Genomic DNA, 19,481 nt, shown 5'->3' with positions numbered 1-19,481 from the left:
TTGAAAAGCGTTGTTTTTGCAATAAAATAGTATCTTGAATAATGTAATCGTTTTTATTTATATTCAGATGTCTGAAAAATTATAAATAACAATCAGAGTTAGGTTTTGTTAATGAGTATTCAGTAATTTTTATTTGTTTTACATTACGTAAGCTAACAAAATCTAGTGCTTAAACCATATATATTTGTGCAAAAACTACTTAATGCGCAAAAGAGTCAAAAGCAAAATAGACACAAGTCCATATGGAACTGGTTAGTTTTCAAATACACAAATTGTTACAAGTTTAATTTTACTGACAAGGACCTGGTGTACGAAAAAATCTTTCGGTTATAAGATACACACCACAGATACAGTTCAACTTCTTGTCCAGGACAAGCTTGTATGTCCAGGATGTCGCCTTGAATAAGTAGTAAATAGTAAAATTTTAGATTTCCAAACTAACATCTTGTGACTTATGTTAAACATTTAAATAGAGTATTTAAGAAGTTTAATACTTCAGTTAAATAACATAAGGTAAATTTACAGTAGTTTAATTTAACTTATGAAAGCGACATCATTTAGTATATATATGCTGAAATCCTTGACAGAAGTTTGAAATAGACGAAGACATTGGAGAGTTGGATGTTCAAGAATCACATAAAGATATAAAGCACAATGATGTTGTTCTTCACACAGGGTGGCTATATTTGTCACCTGTTTATCTGCAAACTGGTCTACAAACGTCCATTTCTAATCGGGTTTGATTAAAATAAGTTGTATATTTGTATTTTTATTTTAAATTTGCATACTAAAGGGAACTTTTTTTATATACTTTTATATTTTCCATTAAAAAGTTAGCTTCTTTAAACACTTTAGAAACTAAAGTTTTCTACATCATCACTTGAATCATTCTTTGCTTATTTGGTATTTTTAATAAGTAAGTTTTATAAGTTTTTAGAATATAAATTTTAGTTGTTTACTAGTTAAATAATAAATTCTCTTCGGTTTGTAGTATAGTAAACTAAACCTGATTCTAATTATTTGAAGTTAGCAAATTTAGTTTTTATTAGGTTCTTTAAAAAATACCCAACATAGTTTAAGTTTAAATAAATGAGTAATGTTTCATTAAAAGTAAATATGGTTTAAACTAAAGCCATAGCGAGGGGTACACCTTAAGGAGTTTCTTGGGTTGTTGTAATAGTCGTGGCAGTGGAAACTAGACTTATAGAGGCAGATACTGCGGTCTGCTCTTTTGTGTCTTGTTGCTAGTACTTAATTTATTGCTGATCTGGAAGACTTTCAATAAGTTTCTCAATTATTTCGGCATTATATATTTACTATTATATATTATATTATAGCACAACACTTCCTTTTCTCTTATATTTCAAAACTTTTTTGAGCTATGTTTAACATGTGAAGTAACGCAAAAGGTTACTGTAACAAAAGGTAAAAGAAATAAACTTGTCAAGATGATGGTTAAACTTTTATCGTGTCAGTTTGGTTCTTTTAATTCTTATTATAAATACGTTTTCTCCAATGGTAATCTTGAAATATATTAACTTAAAAGATAAAATGTTAAAAGTTATTAGTTATTTAAGTTATTATTAAGGTAGTAACCTTTCACCTTCCTAGTTTATATTTTTAGGTACTTAAGTAAACACTTTAATTCAAATAGACAATTTATATAAAAAAAAGAAGAATAATGTGAACAAAATTAAAGTTTAAAAATTAAAAGTGCTGATTAACATAAATTCTTTCTTTTCCTAGTAATTGTATCTCATGTATAGTTTTGAAATGTATAGTTTTATATTACTTGGTAAAAAAAATTAAAAAGTTTATTTTACCTTGATTGAAGTTAGTTTTTTGAAAAATAAATGTAATTGACTTTAACTATCTGTTTTTTTGTTTATTTATTTATAGAGTTGTTTTGAACTGTATATATATTATGGTCAAGTATTCATTTCTTGTAAAAAATAGTTTGACTGTAATAAATACCAAATTATATTTTTTAGAATTTCAAAAGACGGTTTTTTGTGCTGCAAGAGTTTGCTGATTGCTCTCATATTCTTAACTATTACAAAGACGAAAAAAATTGGGCACGGAGAAATCCAAAGGGTGCTATATATTTAGAAACCTGCGTTGCTGTTGTTATGGTTAGTAACAAAAAAGTATTTTAACTGATAATGCGTAACTTAAAATATAAGATGAAAACCTAATTGTTGTTGTTGTAATTTAAACCAATATCTCAGTTTTTTCTTATTATGATAAAAAAAACTACTAAGCAGCTAAGACCATTACAGAGTTCCCGCACAAGAAAACCAGGGTTAGAAGTAAAGACAAGCGACAATACTACATTTTTAGCTGCAGAAACAGACGTCGAGGCAAGTAAATGGGTACACACAATCAACTATGCTCTACAGAGGCATTATGAAGCTGTTAAAAAAGACAAAAGTTGTTAGTTTAAATTGAAAATTGTATTCTAATATAGTTTACTTTAAAAGAAGCAAATATGATTATTTAAATTTTTAACAAAAAGTTGAATACATTTATGATTTTTGAAGGTAAAAATCATATGTATGATTAAATAGTGTATGTTAAAAAGTTTTATCAAATATGATTAAACATGTTTTGCTCTTACATTTGTGAAAATAAAGAGGTTTTTTTTTAGTAAGGGGAGATACTACTCAACAAACAGTAAAAAACAGAGAAGAAAGTTTAGAAGTAAGTGCATCAACAATGCACCCACAGTTAATGAAGTATGCAAAGGAAACAGATCACAAAAACATGATGGCACGTCAGTTAAATCGGTGCGATGTTTATAGATTATTTCCAGACTTTCACCATAGTTTTAATAACAAACAGGTAATTAATTTAATTTATTGTTTAACTGTTTTGCTAATTATTTTTATAATTTTTATGTTTTTACATGAATCAATTGTAAAAGATTAAATACTTTAATATTTTATAAATAAGTTTTTTTTTGTAATTGAGTATGAATGACTAAGTATATTTTAGACTAATTGAAATTTTAGTTTAGGTGTTTGGAACCATATATAAAAAGTATAAATTTGACTAAAGTAAGTTAAATAGTTTGATTAAATACATCATAACATTAATATTAATAAGTTCGTGCAGTTACTCTCTAATTTTAGGCTATACGTTTTCACATATATTTATGGTTGGTTCATATTCTGCCCATTTATGTTGTATTTTCTTTTTTTGTATTTGATTTTAAAAGTTTATGGTTTGTATTTATGCTAGCTTTATATGTATATGCCATCACTATCCACTAAAATATGTTTTAATTTTCACAGTAACTATAAGTAATTAAAGTTACTAAAACTACTTATTGAATAATTACAGAAGAATATGTTGTCCAAAGGAAGCTGTATGCAACAAGCTAAGAGCAAGAAAGTTATGGTCATTTGTCGAAGTTTTAATTTTGCGTTAAGAGGTGTCGTTCCGGAAGGGTTTGATGAACCTGTGACTAACGTTTGTTTATGTTATTTAAAAAAAAGTTTTAATTGTCTACATTTGAAGTTTTTTTTTCATTAATTAAGGTTTAAAGGATAGATTTAAGTATTATGGTTTAAAATAACCTCGTTGTAAAGATTTTGAAACATATTTTATATATTTAGTTTAATTTATTTAATTCTTAATAAAATATTTAAGATAATTTAAAAATTGTTTACTTTATTCACATTTAGAAACTTAGTATTTACGTCGCGGATTTGAGAAATATTGAACAGAAAACTAAACAAACTTGAAAGCAAATTATTTCAAAAAAAGTAGGATTGCTCTTGAAACTTACCCATTTTTTTGTACGTTAAGCAGAAAAAATACAAACAGCTATAAAATCTTAGGTAAAATAACTTAAAATTTAAGGATGATATAACTTGTAGGGAAACAAAGTTTTTTCTCACCTTCCACACGATACCTGTTTTATTTTATACCTTTGAATTTCTATTTTAAAAGTTACTTCGAATATAAATAGTCTGTTTACTATGTATTATCTAAAATAAATTCAAACAAAGTGTACCTAACTTGTACAAAAACAAGCTTGGACCCCTTATTGGCTTATATACTATACTATCTGTAATTTTGATTACAAAAACTTTAAACTTATTTAAAACAGTATTTTTATTTTAGTTTGTGATTGCAACTATCTTTTACAAATAACTTTTAACTTTTTTTTAGTTAGAACCCTTCTTTGTGACCCTAGCTCTTTATGATGTTACACAAAAAAGAAAAATTTCAGCTGACTTTCATGTAGATCTGAATCATCATATAGTAAGTTCTATTAAAGTTAACTTTTATAAAATTTTAGTTTAGCAATGAGGTATTCAAAAGTATTAGGCTAGTTAAAGTTTTTTTATTTGATTTTATTTTGAAATAAAGCACACAAGTATTCAATCTTTGAAAACGTTTGTTTGTAAAATATTTGATGAAAATAGTTTTCAATAATTTTATCTTGATTGTTTCAATTTAATCAATTTGTATCATAGAATATTTTTCTTTAAATTTCCAAAATTTTTAGACTAACCTTAGGAATTCAAAAAAAAGTAAAAAAAAAAGTTTAAACTGTATGGCTTATGTATATAAATTAAGGACGTAGAGGGGGTAAATGCATCTTTTTACAAAAATTAAAATTGACATTTTTATAAAAGCGTAAAGTATTAATTATTATTCAGTTTAAAAAAAAGTATATAGTTTTTAATTTACTTTTTAACTATAGTTGTTTTTGTAAAAAGTCTCCATTTGGACTGCAAATATTTTATTACCATTTTTCTCGGAAGTTTAAAAATTAACTACAAACCTTTTCATTAATATTTTAAGCAGTTGACCTAAAATTTTAATGTGTTATAAACATGTACAAAAAAATCTTATTGTATTGATAAAAAAACTATAAAAAAAGAGTTTTATAATAAAAATGTCGTTTATAAATTTTATGAAAAAAAGTTTACTCGAAAACTAAAAGTAAAACTATACGATTGTTTCATGTTAAGCTAAGACTAAGAAAGTTTTAGACCAGTTGTTCAAGAACTGTAAGATACGATAGGATTTTAATTAAAAAGTAATTTTTAGGTCTTTTAACAAAGACCTTGTAATCTCCTACTAGTTTTTAGCAGGGTTCGTGCGCGTCAGGCTAAATCAGTTTTTTTGAAAAAAGTTGGAAAACGTCAGGCTAAATCAGTTTTTTATTTTAAAAACTTGAGAATCTCAGTTTTTCTCATTCCAAATGCTTGAAAATTATTGATTAAAAAAAATTAGAAATCTTTTTATGATCAAATTGAGATATAAATTTATTTCTTAATAAAGATTTAGTTATTTAATTCAAAATCAGTCAGTGTTTGTAAAAGTAAATGCTTAAAACCTTTTGTTGAATCTCTAAAAATTTTTTAAGAACATTCAATATTTGTTTTGAGTAGATTATATACGTCATAATTATGAAAATTCATAAAAAAATGCAGTTTAAACATTACAGTTTAGTTCAACAACTTAGCTGTTTGTTTGAATTTGTTTACATCAGCTATACTTTTCAGAGCTTAGTTGGTTAAACTGTTTTAATTTCTAATTCAAAGGCTTTTTACCAAATACTTTTTAAGTTAAAACTCTTAGCAATTTATTCATATATTTTACTGTTTGTTTAAAGTTATTAGAGATATTCACAACACTAAAACTTAGCTTTAAGATATAAGTACTAAGTTTTGTGGGAGTACAAATTTTAGGTACAATTCATTTTTCTATACAAGAACAAAATATTTAAGGTTTTTTTTTAGTTTAAGTATAAGCCTTTTAAATCTGATATGACATCAACAATCACTATATTTATTTAGAGTTTAGGATTTATAATTATCAGGGTTGCCACTCTTTGAGCCAAAAAATCTTCCCTGAGTGACCAAAAATTTCCCTGAGTAACCTTAAATTTCCCTGAGTTTCCCTGAGTATTTTTCAAATCTTAAAAAAAAAATTTCTCTTCTAACACAAAATATTAATACCTCATTCTCATTTTTCTTCTTTAATAATAAAAGGAAGGTTGTATGCGTATGCTTCTGCATTAAATTTATGAAAAAAACTGTTTTCAAAAACTCAATCTTAAAAGGTTTAAACCAATTAAAAATTAAAAACTAAATTTTTGTTCAACTTTGTGTAAACTTGTTAGTTAACTTTCTACATAAAAGAATAAAGTTTAATTTGTTTGACATTTTAATTGACAAAATTTAATTATACTATAATAATAATTTCACATGAAGAACTCACTTAAATGCATACATAATAACTTCATTATGACTTGTATGTCTTTCCTAGCAACTGTTCTGAAGGCAGTAAATAAAACTTAAAATCTTAACATTCTTGTAAAAAAACCTGCAAAAACTGCTACTACTTTTGAAATTATTATTTATAAACAAAAATTTAACCTCTATTTTTTAACAAAAGTAATACAACCCTAATCTGTATTCATTTTATTTTTTTTTACTGAAAACAAGTAGATGTAAACAAATAACAAATAACTTTATTATTTAAAAAATAAGAACTAATAGTACAACATAGTGTTTTTTAAACTACATAAGTAACTAAAAATAAAAAGTTTATTAGAACTTTTCAATGAATAGTTAACAACAACTTTCATTTCTCTAAACTGTTTGATTTTACTTAAGTAAATATAAATTTAAAACTTAAAAAAACTACAATGTTAATACTAAGAATATTGAAGAACTAGCCGCAAGGCTAAAAAAATTCTAAATAACCACTTCAATAATAAAAATTACTACTTTTGAACAAAATATTGAAACTGGATTAACTAAACCTCATTCTAGATCTAGAAAAAAATTTCCCTGAGATTTTCAAAAACTTCCCTGAAATTTAGAGAAAAAATCAAAACTTCCCTGAGTTTCCCTGAGTTAAAAGAAAAATGCCAAAATTCCCTGAGTTTCCCTGAGATTCCCTGAGTTTCCCTGAGATTTTCTACAGTTTGAAAATTCCCTGAGATTCCCTGAGTTCCCTGAGTGTGTGGCAACCCTGAATTATGTATCAATTTTAAGTACTAGCCAAAATACTATAAATTTTTTTTTTTTACTTATTTTTAATACTCTTGTAAGCATTTCATTTTAAACTTTAATAAAAAATGACAATACACGTTGTTTTATCATAAATCTTCTGTTTATAATGTTTTTACTTTGTGCTTAATTAAATTGAAAAATTGTGTTAAGTAATATATATTAAATTTTTACACTAGTAATAGATTAGATATAACACGTATTTTAAAACTTATCACTGAATTTGTTATGTTAAGGGTATAGGGCATTTGGGTCAATCACCTTTTTTACAACTTAGTCTTATTTTATTGAGTTGTAACTAAGCTATATGTTGCTTTCAGCAGATTTTTAAAGCTCAAAATGTTTGAGATAAAGCTGGTTGAAATCGAAGACTACAATAGTACTAATCAAGACCCCCTCAATACCTAAAATGACTTCTAAAGGGGATTTTCCTTTCTTTTAAAAAATGTCAGGCTAAATTGGTCTCAGTCAGGCTAAATGAAAAAAAATTCGCGCACGAACCCTGTTTTAAAGTATTTTGGGTAATATATAAGGAAGCAGAAGAATAAAGGTTTACGTGCCATCATCTTAGTTAATTGATAATGAAATAAACGTTTTATTTACTCAAATTAAAATAATTTTATTATTAAATAATATAGACTTTACAACAAACATTATAGAGTAAAATTAAAAGTGATACTATAACAATTTATTACAAATAAATGATAAGATAAAATATACTCAGAGTTTAAGATAAAGAAAAAGCTACGTTTTTTATTTTTTTAACACAACATAAATGTTACTAAAAAAACACACTAGCTGCACCGCAGCTGCACCAACTGAGTCTGCCGACTGCAAGTACTTTCAAAACGTTTACTGTTTTATAAGTAAAAAAAAAGAATATATTTTTTTCTAATGTACAGACTTAGTCATTATTTTTACAATAACTTATATTCGTATATTAACTATAAAAGTGCAAATAAAAACGTTGACAAAAACATCAATTTTACTACCGTCTTAAATAAACTTATATTATAGGTAAAGAAAATGATACCAGAAAGTATGACTTTTCAAACTCCAATGAACATTGAGTCTGGTGAGAGAAGTAATGTTGATGAACCTAAGTTACACTTTAATGAATTCAACTGGATAGCTCAGCCTAAGCAGGTTTTTAAAGTTTATACAATACAGTTTATATATTCGTTTTGTTGTAAATGTAAATACCAACATTTTAAGTTTAAGTCAAAAGTATAAGGTAACAACTTCAGATAAAAGAACTTTTTTTTTGTATTAAAAAAGTAAGATTTATATGTAACTTAGGTAAATAAATTTAAGGTTTTTTTATTCATTGTAGGAAATTATTAATAGGAAATACATATGTACTTTTTAAATAAGATTTTTTATTAAAAATTTTTCAAGTTGTGTTTAATTCTGTGCTAGAACATTTATTATTTTGTCAATTCCATGCTACTAAAGAATTTATTTTACTTAAAGTGAGCTAAGGGGATAAAGAATTGTGTCGCTTATTGAATCTTATTTCATTATCTTAACAGATTGTTCATGTTTTACAAATAAGTTAAACAAGTTTAAAAAAGAAGTTATTCTTCAAGTTGTTAAAAGCTTAGCCTTGAATTTTATAACACAATGTTTAAGTCTAGTTAAACAAAGAAGTTTTACGTAAACTTATGAAAAACATGTGTTTAAAAATAGCTGTTATTTAATGTTGACAAACAATTATCACGACTTGAAATTACATTAAAAAAAGTTCAACTGTTTGAGTTTGATTAATTTGTTATAGTTTATTAAAGTTAATTTTCTAAATGTTTTGCAGCTGTATTCACATACACTTAAGTTCGAAATTATGACTACACAAAACTATGTAGTTTAGTGAGCCTTTGGTAAAAGTAAATTACGCTACAAACTCTGATTTTTTTTTAATTCGTTAACTCAGATTTTGATGATTTGGAGTAGTATTTACTCACGATAGTATATAGTGATTTAGTTCGTTTTTTTGTTGCTTCAAATAGTTGCAACTATGGTAACAACTAAAAATTATTATCTTTGCTATTGAATTTTGAATAAGTTTTAGTGTTTTTCATTAAAAAAATTGATTGATACAATCAGTTACAGTATTAAATCAGTTTTCATTCATTTTAAAATAGAAGAGAAGATATATAAAAATATCTGATTTGTTTTATAAAGGATTGTTGATTTTTTTTTGTAAAATATTAATGAATCAACTTTTAATTTTTTGTCTACGATCGAAAAGTTAAAATAACAATAGGTTAAATACTTTAAGCTAATAACGTCTATGACCTAAATATATTTCATTTACTTTTTGAAAACATTTAATTTTAAATTTTCATGGTAAAACATCATAAACCGTTTCTAGATTAACGACTGCTAGCTTCTTCGGTTTAGACTGATCGACGAGTTTTAATGACAACACCTTGGTCTCAGTCTACCGTAGGCTTGTGGTCTGATGATTTAAGTGCTATGATTAAAGCTTTATGCTAACTTGAGCTTGTCTCATGGCACATAAAAGTCCAGGTTTTGACTTTCGCCGTTGTTTTTTTTTAAGTTTTTTTTGATGCAAAAATAGTATTAAAGTTTTGCATGTAAAAGTGTAATCTTTTTCAGGGAATATTTACAATAACAAACACAAGCAATGAAATATACTTGGTGGCTAGAATTGAAAAAGTCCTGCAAGGATTAATAAAAAATTATTCAACACCTTACATGACAAGGGGTGAACAAGACAATTCTAAACTTGCCCTAAAAGTAACCCGTTTTATATTTAACAAATAAAATTTAAATAGTCTGTTAATAACTACTTATTTTTTTGTGCTTACTATTTGAGTTAGGGAAAATTATATATTTTATACATATGTGATCAATAGAAACAAGCCTTTATATTTTTAGCCTTATTTTTGTATTAAAAAAATTTAATGTATATGCCTCGTTTAAGACATTAAAACAAGTCAAGCCGGTGTGTCAGCGACTTGGTTACTACAGAATGCCCTTTGCTTGGTCTGCACGTCCTTTAGCATTCAACGAAGGCAAACAGGAACCGCACTTTCCATATGTTTACAAGCAAGAGGGTGCAAAGTTGTCAGATGAACACATGCTCAACTACCTTGCTAGCTTTAAAAAGTTTGTTGTTTTTTGTAGCTGTGATGACTCTTATTCTATATAATTGACTAGAATAACTCCTCTACATATTTCATAAATTTATCAAAATAAATATCTTGTTTAAATATAATTTTATAACATTATTATGGTTTTTTTAGTACTTTGAGTTTTTTAAACAGTTCTTATCTTTAAATCTTATACTTTAAGTTTTATAGCTAAGTATGTTTTTGTTAACTTACTAAGGTTTATATGTTTTTTAAAGACAGCTGTTTTTATAAATAATGTCTTGAGTAGTCTTTGGATAACTTATCTATCTAACTTAGGATCAAAAAAAAATTCAAATTTACGCGTTTTCTACTTTTTGGGTTAAATTTAAACTATCCAGTTGTTAAAAACTTACAACAATTTTCTTAGTATTTGAGTAAAATTTTTAGAATAGTTAATTTGTTGTATATAAAAATTAAACACACCAAATCAAATATGATGATAACATTAAGAATAATTACAGGTTTCATACAAGTCAGGCTAAATCAGGCCAAATAATTTTTTTTAAATTGTCAAAGTATCAATTTTCGTAAGTTCAAATGCTTTTATTTTTCTTAATTTCTTAAAAACTTGAGAATGCGTTTTTCATCAGATTAGTAAATTGTTAAATCACTTAATAAGCATTTGGTTTTAATAGACTTTAGTTTACTAAATATTTGAAAATGTCAATTTTTAGCAGTTTAAATGCTGCAATAAATTAAATACAAAAATAATACTAAGCAGTTTCATAAATTTGTTAACTCTACTAAGTATTTAGATAAAAGACGAGACTATTTAAAATCAGTAATCCCGTTCGAGAACTAAGCTGTTTTCTATAGGGGTCGAAATAGATTTAACTACATGTTTTCTAAAAGACTAATTAGAGTATAACTATATTAATGTAAATAAATATGATATACCCTAATATATATTAGATATAAATACTAAATATCAAGTTTTTCGATAATTTTATAAAATATTTAATAATAATTGTTTAAAATTTCAACTAATTCAATGTTTTTAACGCAAAATACAATTACTAGAATTTTTATTAACCCTAAAATGAATGTATTAAATAAAAAAAAAAAATAAAAAAATATAATAAATGAAAATGTACCCTTAGTGCTTATTTAAATACTACTAAAGTCTACAATATTTTGTTTAGAAACATTACACGAACACATCTAAAAATAAAATAGCGTTTTGTTGCTGCTTATCGCTTAAATAAGTTTGCTTACTATGCTCAGTAGCAACGGCTAGCGGACAGTGTTACGCTACATCATACAGTTAGAATTCCTAAGTAAATTAACTTAATTCCAAGAATAACTTGTTAACTTGTCATGCAGTCCTAACTTGTGTTGAAAATTTTTACATTAGAATTACGAAACATCTTTTTTGTTCTTAAACATTTTTTTCCTACTCTAAATGTTACAAATTCCGAAATAAATAGTTGTTAAAAAGTTTTAAATTATTGATAATTGATGTAGTTTAATTATGTTCTCACCTACCGTATATCTTAGCACCTTATGACCTGATTTTAATAAAAAAAGTTAAGCAGGTTAATGTGCCTTTATATTTTAAATTAATTTAGTAAAATAATATTAAAAGTATTGTGGCTTAAAATCAAAGTTCTATATAATCAGATCACAAAAAACATTTAATCTTAAGGTTGGATAAAAGCAACAAGCTGGAATACTTAGACTGTAATTTTGAAGTTTCAATCGATGTTGTTCCTACAGATTTACCAAGTATGCATTTTTTTAAAACTTTATTTTTTATGAGAATAGTTGGTTCTATTATTTTATTGGTTTGATAATTAATTTGGTATATTACGGCCATAGAGAAGGTCTCAGCTTTTTTTATTAGCAGAAATTACAAGATTTAATTCTCTACTAAGATTATGTTTGGTTTTTTATGTTAGGGCTTCAAGTTGAAATTTTTTTAAAACTTTTCTTAATATAGAAAGATCACTTAGATCTTGAGAAAAGTCAGATTAGTGAAATATTTTTGATATAAACTAAATATCTGAAGTTTAATTTAGCTGAAAATATGCTCAGAAATTAAAAAAAAGTACTATAAACTATCATTTAAATATTTTTCTAAGCTAATGTTAGATTAATTTTTAAAAACTATATTTAAAATATATTTAAAAGTTAAATTCAGAAAAACCATGCTACTAAAAACAATAACAGATATTTTGACATCATCATTAGTGCCAGTGAAACCATTTCATCATAAGCAGAAACAAAAAAGTGAGGTTATTTTACAATCACCAGCCCCATCTTTTGAAGTTGATGAGTTTCCTTTAAAAAAAGAAGCTTTAATGCAGATAACATGTGATGAATATGTCAACCACCTTTACATTTATCCTAAACTTTTGCTTTATGAACAAGCTGCTAAACTGTTTTCCAAAGTTTGGACACTGTTTTTATATTAATAAATTATTAAAAAAAAAAAATTAAAATTTTAAATAATTTTTTTGAACATAATCAAAAAAAAAAGTTAGTTTCTCATATAAGATCAGTCTTTATATAAGATTGATTGTGTATACTGTGTAAATTGTAATGTATACATTTTTTTTAAGTTAAGTTTATTATATATATATAAACTTTAAAGTATTATGTTTTATTATTAAATATATTACCATTATTGTTTTGATTTTTATATAGGCCCGCAATTTACTTATAGTTTGTGAGTTTCGCAACACTGATACTACTCCAAACAAACCAGGACTTTCTTCTTTTTATAAAAGACCGGGACCACCAGGAAATGGTCCTTTTACTAATAAGGTGTCTACTTCAGTTCTTTATCATAACGACCGTCCTGAGTTTTACGAAGAAGTTGGTTGTTTTTTGAAATGTTAGAAAACAATGTTTAAAAATTTTAAATTAAAAAAAAATTTTTTGTTATGTAAAAAAACTATCGAACTTGCTAAGTTTTTATTTTTTATTTTTCTAACTATCAATAAAGTTTTTAAATGAGTTTCAGAAACTTATTCTTTTCATCTTTTTGCTTAGTTTTTTATATGAATTTTAAATAGTAAGCAGTTTTAACATATTTAACGGTGATTAATTTAATTATATTGCCTTAATAGTTTACATTCTTTTCAGTTTTTTTAAGGAACTTAAAAGTTCAAAAAGCAGACTCTAAAAATATTTGCCTATTCAGCAAATGGTAGTTTCAAAATAAAATGACCGCATTATGTCAGTAAAGATAAATTAATACTGTCTACTACAGAGAATAATCAAAAAAAAAACAAGCTTGTGTTAAGTGATTATAAAATTGTAAAATTTGAAGTTCTATAAGGTGAAAACTGCCCTAATTTTCTTATTTTTGTTAATCTGGAATAAAATATTTAAACAAAAAAATCATTTAACTTCTAAAATGATAGATTTCCTTCAGTTAAACTTATTTAGCACCAATTCTAAGTTATGGTCTAAAGTTAGATTCAACTTGTAAATTTTGATAAATTAGAATAAGTTACTTTTAGTTCCAATATTTTTGAATTGTAAATTACTTTACGTATTTTGTTTTTACCGTAAAAGTAACACATGAATCAGATATACTTTATATTTTTTAAACAGCCAAGGACGGCTGTTTGCTAAAACGAACATACTTAAAAAGAGCTGTTTTTTATACAGTTATATACATATAACTTTCTATCAAAAAACTTACTGTATTCATTGTATAAAGCTGTTGTATGTAGCATAAATCTAAGAAATAAAGAAAAGCTTAGTAAATAGTCTTAGATTGAAATAAACTTGACGAGTTTCAAGGGAGCATCTTCAATTTGTTTCAAGAACTTTAATTTATTAATATAAGCTGGTTTCATATGTTCTGTAAAAATAAAGTTACAATTTATAGTTTGATATGCTAAAGCCTAAAAATGTTTAACAAGTTTTAAATAAAGAGATTGTATATGAATTTTTTTTATTTGTTTTAATCCACCATCATAGCCATAAGTAGTGTTTGTGTAAAAAATTCTAAAATGTTTGAATAGTTTTAAAAATTCTTAAATTAAAATGATGAAAGTTCTCTCATTAATAGCAGCCTAATCAACATAAGTGTTAGTATCAAGTTTTGTAGTTATTTTAATAACATATTATATATTGAAATTAAAAACAGCTGTTTTAATTGAATTACTAAAAATAAATTTAATTGAAGTAAATACTAAAAGTAATTTTAAGTTGAATTTCTTTGCCACCTGAAATTAACAAGTAAATAGTTAGTTTGACGTGAATAGTGATAGAAAGCACTAGAATTTTTTTTTTGTATATTTTTAAAAGGGTTTTTGTACTACTTCATAGTTGCATATTTGGTTTAAGTTTTTTCTTTTGATACAAAAAAAAAATCGAACACTTGTATAAATACAAGTTAGATTAATATCCCAAAAGTTTACAATTTCTTGTCAAATAATATAGAACTATAAAATAATTTTGTTATCGTAAATATATTTTGAACTTAATTACAAAAAGCTGAATTTACTGACTTGCTCTTATATCACGTCAGTCTTAAAATTTAGTGGTAATATTAACCTAAGAAACTATTTAAATAGATAATTTAAACTTAACATTTTTGAGAAAAAAAGTTCTAGTCTACATAAAAGTTTACTTTTTTAAAGCTATTGATTCTAATTATTTAATTATAGTGTTTGAAAATATTGTTTCGGAAAACTATTTTATCTTATGATTGGTTAAATTGATTAATTATGTAGCCCTTAACTTATTGCAATTGGTCAATTGTTGTATAAGTAAAGTGTTATGTTTTATATTTTTTCCAAGTAATTTTTGATGATGTTGTAAGACTTATTTTTTAACTTAGCAAAATAAAAAAAATTTAAATTACAAAACTAGTTTACACTTAAAAAATATATAACAATTTTGTTAAAAAAAAGAAGTTAATAAATACTATATGCTGTCATTCTAATTGAATAAGTAGAATTGAAAACTTTTTGAATAAACAAAATATATCTTGCTTAGTGTTTTTGACTAAATAACTGAGACAGTTTTTTAAATAGTTTTTTAACCAATTTTTTATGCTGTCTTACCTTAGTAAAAACTAAATATATTACTATATTAATATATCTGTATACATATCTAGATGGAGTACTTAGTGTATAAATACATATTCTAATTATTTTTCCTGCATATTTTTTTTCTATAGTATGTTCCATTGTTTAAAGATTCTTTATGTTTTAATGAACAGAGAAACGTTGTAAGTAAAATTATACTTTTACGTACTAAACACTTAAAACAAGTATTTATGTATGGTAATTAGTTTAATGTTATATCATTTTTATTTATATCTAGATAATAAATGTTATTTAATTTTATTTTTATTTTTAGACACTGCAAACTTTTCCTTATTTATCAAAAATAAAATATTAAAATGTTGTTAATTATTATTTTTATGTTGACAAGCTGTATAAATAACACTATTAACAGTGTATTATTTTTACTCAAATACAATTTAAAATCCAAATAATAAGTATCTTGGTATTAAGACAAATAAGTTTAGCTTTTGAAATTTTGGTTATAATTATGCTATTAAGTTGAAACCTATATATTTTAGTAGAATTCAATCGACGCATTATATGTAAACAATTTTAAATTTAAAATACAAAAACACTATACAGTTTATAATACAGTTATCTACGTCATGAATTTATCAATACTTTCAATGGTAACGAAATAAACTAGCTCAAATAAAGGGTAAAATGATAAGCATTCTCTTTTGTATAAAGTTTTCCTTTATTTGATAATTGACGTCACAATTGTGACGTAATTTCAAAAATAGTAACAAATTACTTGAAGAATTCCTTTCAGTTCACACAATAAAAAAAACTAACTAAATACTTGTTTTCTGAACAAAACAGTTTAGTTTATAAAATCTAATTTGTAATTAACAAACTATAAGTAAATATTTAGAAGAAGTAATTCTTTATACACATTGAGTTTACTTATCGTTTTAACTTATAATTAAAAACCGGTATATGTTGCAATTCTAATGTTTAAAAGCTCAAATTTCAACCTCTAAGCTGTAGTTTTTTATGAATTTAGTTGTTGTTAAAGCTAAAAAAGCTTCTACTTTACATAAGATTTTTTTTTTATAGCGTTATATAAATATGAATATTATCTTTTTTTTTGAATAGTTAAAAAAAAAACAACGACAAATAATGAATAAGTCTCTAGTATAGGTAAAAATCAAGTAGTTTATTCAATCTTTAAAAAACAATTAATATGATTTAACAATGTCATTTATTAAAAAAAACATATTTATAAAACTTAGTTTAAAATAAAATTATTCAAAAACGTAAATTTACCTATATAAAAAAACATAATAACTATTTTTCAGTAACTTTTGAATGTATCTATTATTAGGTATGTATATATCTAGTAGTTTAAAGTACATACATATCTTATCCATACGATTTTTAAAATTTCAGTCGGCTTTTTTAATGCAAAAAGTAGTTTCTTGATATCTAAAAATATTAAATATTTTTTTTAGTTGTTTTTTTGATTGAAACATATTAGTTTTTAAATACTTTCGAATTGTAACGTATAAAATAAAATAATATTTGTTGTATTCTATCAAAATATGATTTGAAATTATTTTATAAGCTTAAATATAATTTTTGTAATTGTTTAAAAAGTTTTACTTTAGATTAAAAATGCGTTTTGTATTGAAAGTATTTATGGAAAATTTTTATACTAATCTAATCAATAAATATTTAAATTAATATATTAATATTTTTGTTCGTAAAAGCTAAAAAGTTAAGATAAACAATCCAATTTTTGTTGTTATATTTGTAATATTTATTACAAAAGTATTTAATTTAGGTAATTTTTTATCACAAAAAACATTGGTTTCTTTAATAAATAAGAAAATAATAAACCTTTTACCGTTGTTTTGTAGTTGTTCAATTTTTTTTTTGAAAGCTAACAATTTAGTCTAGTCATAATTTTAAATATAAAATTAACTTGTGTAGTTTATGTAATTGGTCCTGATAACATTTATTACGATTTTTAATGTTCATTATTTTCTATTTAAGCACAAAAAAAAAACTTTGCAATAAATATGTTCGTAAAACAGAATATAAATAGTTAATTGGTTATTGAATATACTTTTAAACAGTGTTCTTTCATCCTAATATAGTTTTACTAGAATGAATTTCATAGCAACTTTGAGTATAAAAATATTTTTGAAACACAATTTTACCTTAGTGGAAATTGGAACTTCCAGCACAAATACATCATGGTCATCATCTCTTGTTTAAGTTTTTTCATATCATGGTTGATCATAATCCAAAAAAAAAAGACATGTCAACTGCTCTTGAAGGTATATTTAAATTAATTTACTATAAGTATTCCATCATAACTACACATATTTTAAACCTTGACTCATTTTAAGAGTATACTAAACTAAAACTTTATGTTAATTTATAAGTATTGACTAGTTTAACTGATGAAATTACTGAGTGTAACTTATAAAATTCAATGTAATACTTAGAATATTTTTTTCATAAGCAACTAAATTAACTTATTTTTTGACTGAACTACTGTTTTTTTTTTGATATACTACCTAGCTTAAATATTTTTATTATGATTTTAAATTGGTTTTCTCGAAAAACATTGTAAAAGCAAGATTTTGTTGAATAAAGTTAGTAGAAAATGATCAAGAATGTGTAGAAATAAGTTTTAACTGGACTTAGAAAGAGGGAAATAAAATATTTCAAACCATAAATTTTTATTTTAAATTGAAAACGATAAAAATTTATAGTTACCAACTTGCTATGTTTTTAGTTTTTTTCTTCAAGAAATTTAATTAATTCGTATAAGTTTGAATATTTACTTTAAAACTCGGGTTGAAAAAGTTATTTTAGGAAATTATAAACAATTTAACTTTATAGCTAGCAATTAGTTCTTCTACTTAACAATTTTTTCGTTTAAAAAGTATTTGTTGAAAGTTTACGTCTTTAACTTTTTTAATATACTTTACTATTATAATACTTGTTTACAATGTCGTTCTTTAAAAAAACTAAGCTGAAAAGTAAACTGCTGCACTTAAAACAAGATAAGTAGACGTATTTATTTAAGTTTGTTGCTTATTCTATTTATTTGTTTTTGTTTTTAGTGATAGTTAGATTATCATAAAAGACTTACATATCTTATAAAAAGCTCATTGTTCAAATGCGTTTGAATAAAACATTTAAACATATACTTATTAAGCATGGTTTGTTGATTAAATTTACTTTTATGAACAAGGTTTCAAAACTTATTTATTATTAAACTATAATATAAACTATAATAGAAAATTTAAGATTACGAATATTTTGCTGCTCAAAATTGTTGACAATTTTGTTTTTGATTTTTCTAAAATTCATGATAAATAGTTGGATATGCCTGGATGCCTTTGCTTACAAAAGAAGGACATATGATCGAAGGTACTAAAAAGTTAAAAGTGTCTGTGAATTTACCTATCAAGTATTTAACTTTGGACGAGCAACAATTTATACAAAGCGGCAGCGGCAAGGTTGTTATACCTATTTTCAAAAAAATTTCAATAAAAAAAAATTTTTTAATTCTAATGTTTTATATCTACTAAAGTTGGTGCAAGACTATTCAAATTCCGATAGTAAAATTCTTAAAGAAAATTTTAAGAGCCGCAACTCAAAAATTGATATATATTTAAAATATAAATAAAAACAAATTATACAGTAATCTTCCTTTATTCTACCAACATATGTTTCTGTGTGTCAACGAATCAACACACTTCAACTGGGTTGTTAATGGGAAAGATAACTCAACAATTATCAAATTAAGAAATTGAACAGTTATTTAAAATATAAAAAGATGCGTCCGTAGGTCAAATCTATACTTAAGAACTTTTTTTATATTTTGCAAAATTTTAACTATTTTTTGAGATGTAGCTAAATAAGTTTTAAAGTACAGTAGTTTTTAGTAACTCTAAAATTCTTCCTTAATTTATAAATATTTATGATTTAATTTTATTACTATTATCATGTTACTAATAAGATCTACAACCCCTTTTTTATTTTATTCAAATATGTAGTACTTTTTGAGTTGTTGCCCTTTAAACATTTTTTTAAGAATTTGAATTGCCATGAAACATATTAAAGTTACAGAAAGTTTTTATTTGAATTTCAAACATATTCAGCTAAATTCTATGGATAACTTAATGAACTTTAAATTTACATTTTGTTGTATCATAGAGTCTTATATATACTCAGTCATAAAAAATCTTATGTTACTATTTTTAACCTTAAATGTAATGACAAAAAGTTTTATT

At 24.2% G+C, this 19,481-nt stretch overlaps 1 protein-coding gene across 4 annotated transcripts in view; it reads left to right on the top strand.

Annotated features, from left to right (window-relative positions):
• LOC145828679 (dedicator of cytokinesis protein 9-like) overlaps positions 1–19,481 on the top strand; it is a 74,082-nt gene that overhangs the window by 7,475 nt on the left and 47,126 nt on the right. For 3 of the 4 annotated variants that reach the window (XM_082936458.1, XM_082936451.1, XM_082936437.1), the window contains exons 5-18: positions 588–737; positions 1,992–2,132; positions 2,280–2,433; positions 2,648–2,841; positions 3,343–3,471; positions 4,177–4,269; positions 8,055–8,183; positions 9,657–9,797; positions 9,985–10,169; positions 11,841–11,920; positions 12,365–12,585; positions 12,842–13,012; positions 17,396–17,510; positions 18,565–18,704. In XM_082936458.1, coding sequence (XP_082792584.1) covers positions 588–737; positions 1,992–2,132; positions 2,280–2,433; positions 2,648–2,841; positions 3,343–3,471; positions 4,177–4,269; positions 8,055–8,183; positions 9,657–9,797; positions 9,985–10,169; positions 11,841–11,920; positions 12,365–12,585; positions 12,842–13,012; positions 17,396–17,510; positions 18,565–18,704 — 2,043 coding nt within the window. The remainder of the gene's footprint in view (positions 1–587; positions 738–1,991; positions 2,133–2,279; positions 2,434–2,647; positions 2,842–3,342; positions 3,472–4,176; positions 4,270–8,054; positions 8,184–9,656; positions 9,798–9,984; positions 10,170–11,840; positions 11,921–12,364; positions 12,586–12,841; positions 13,013–17,395; positions 17,511–18,564; positions 18,705–19,481) is intronic. The other variant, XM_082936445.1, reaches the window with a different exon arrangement.

Source organism: Thalia democratica, chromosome 1 (assembly GCF_965202585.1).
Source record: "Thalia democratica chromosome 1, ktThaDemo2.hap1.1, whole genome shotgun sequence".
In the NCBI taxonomy this organism is placed as follows: domain Eukaryota; kingdom Metazoa; phylum Chordata; class Thaliacea; order Salpida; family Salpidae; genus Thalia; species Thalia democratica.
Note: the sequence above shows the minus strand (reverse complement) of the source record. Positions and strands in the feature narration are given on the sequence as shown.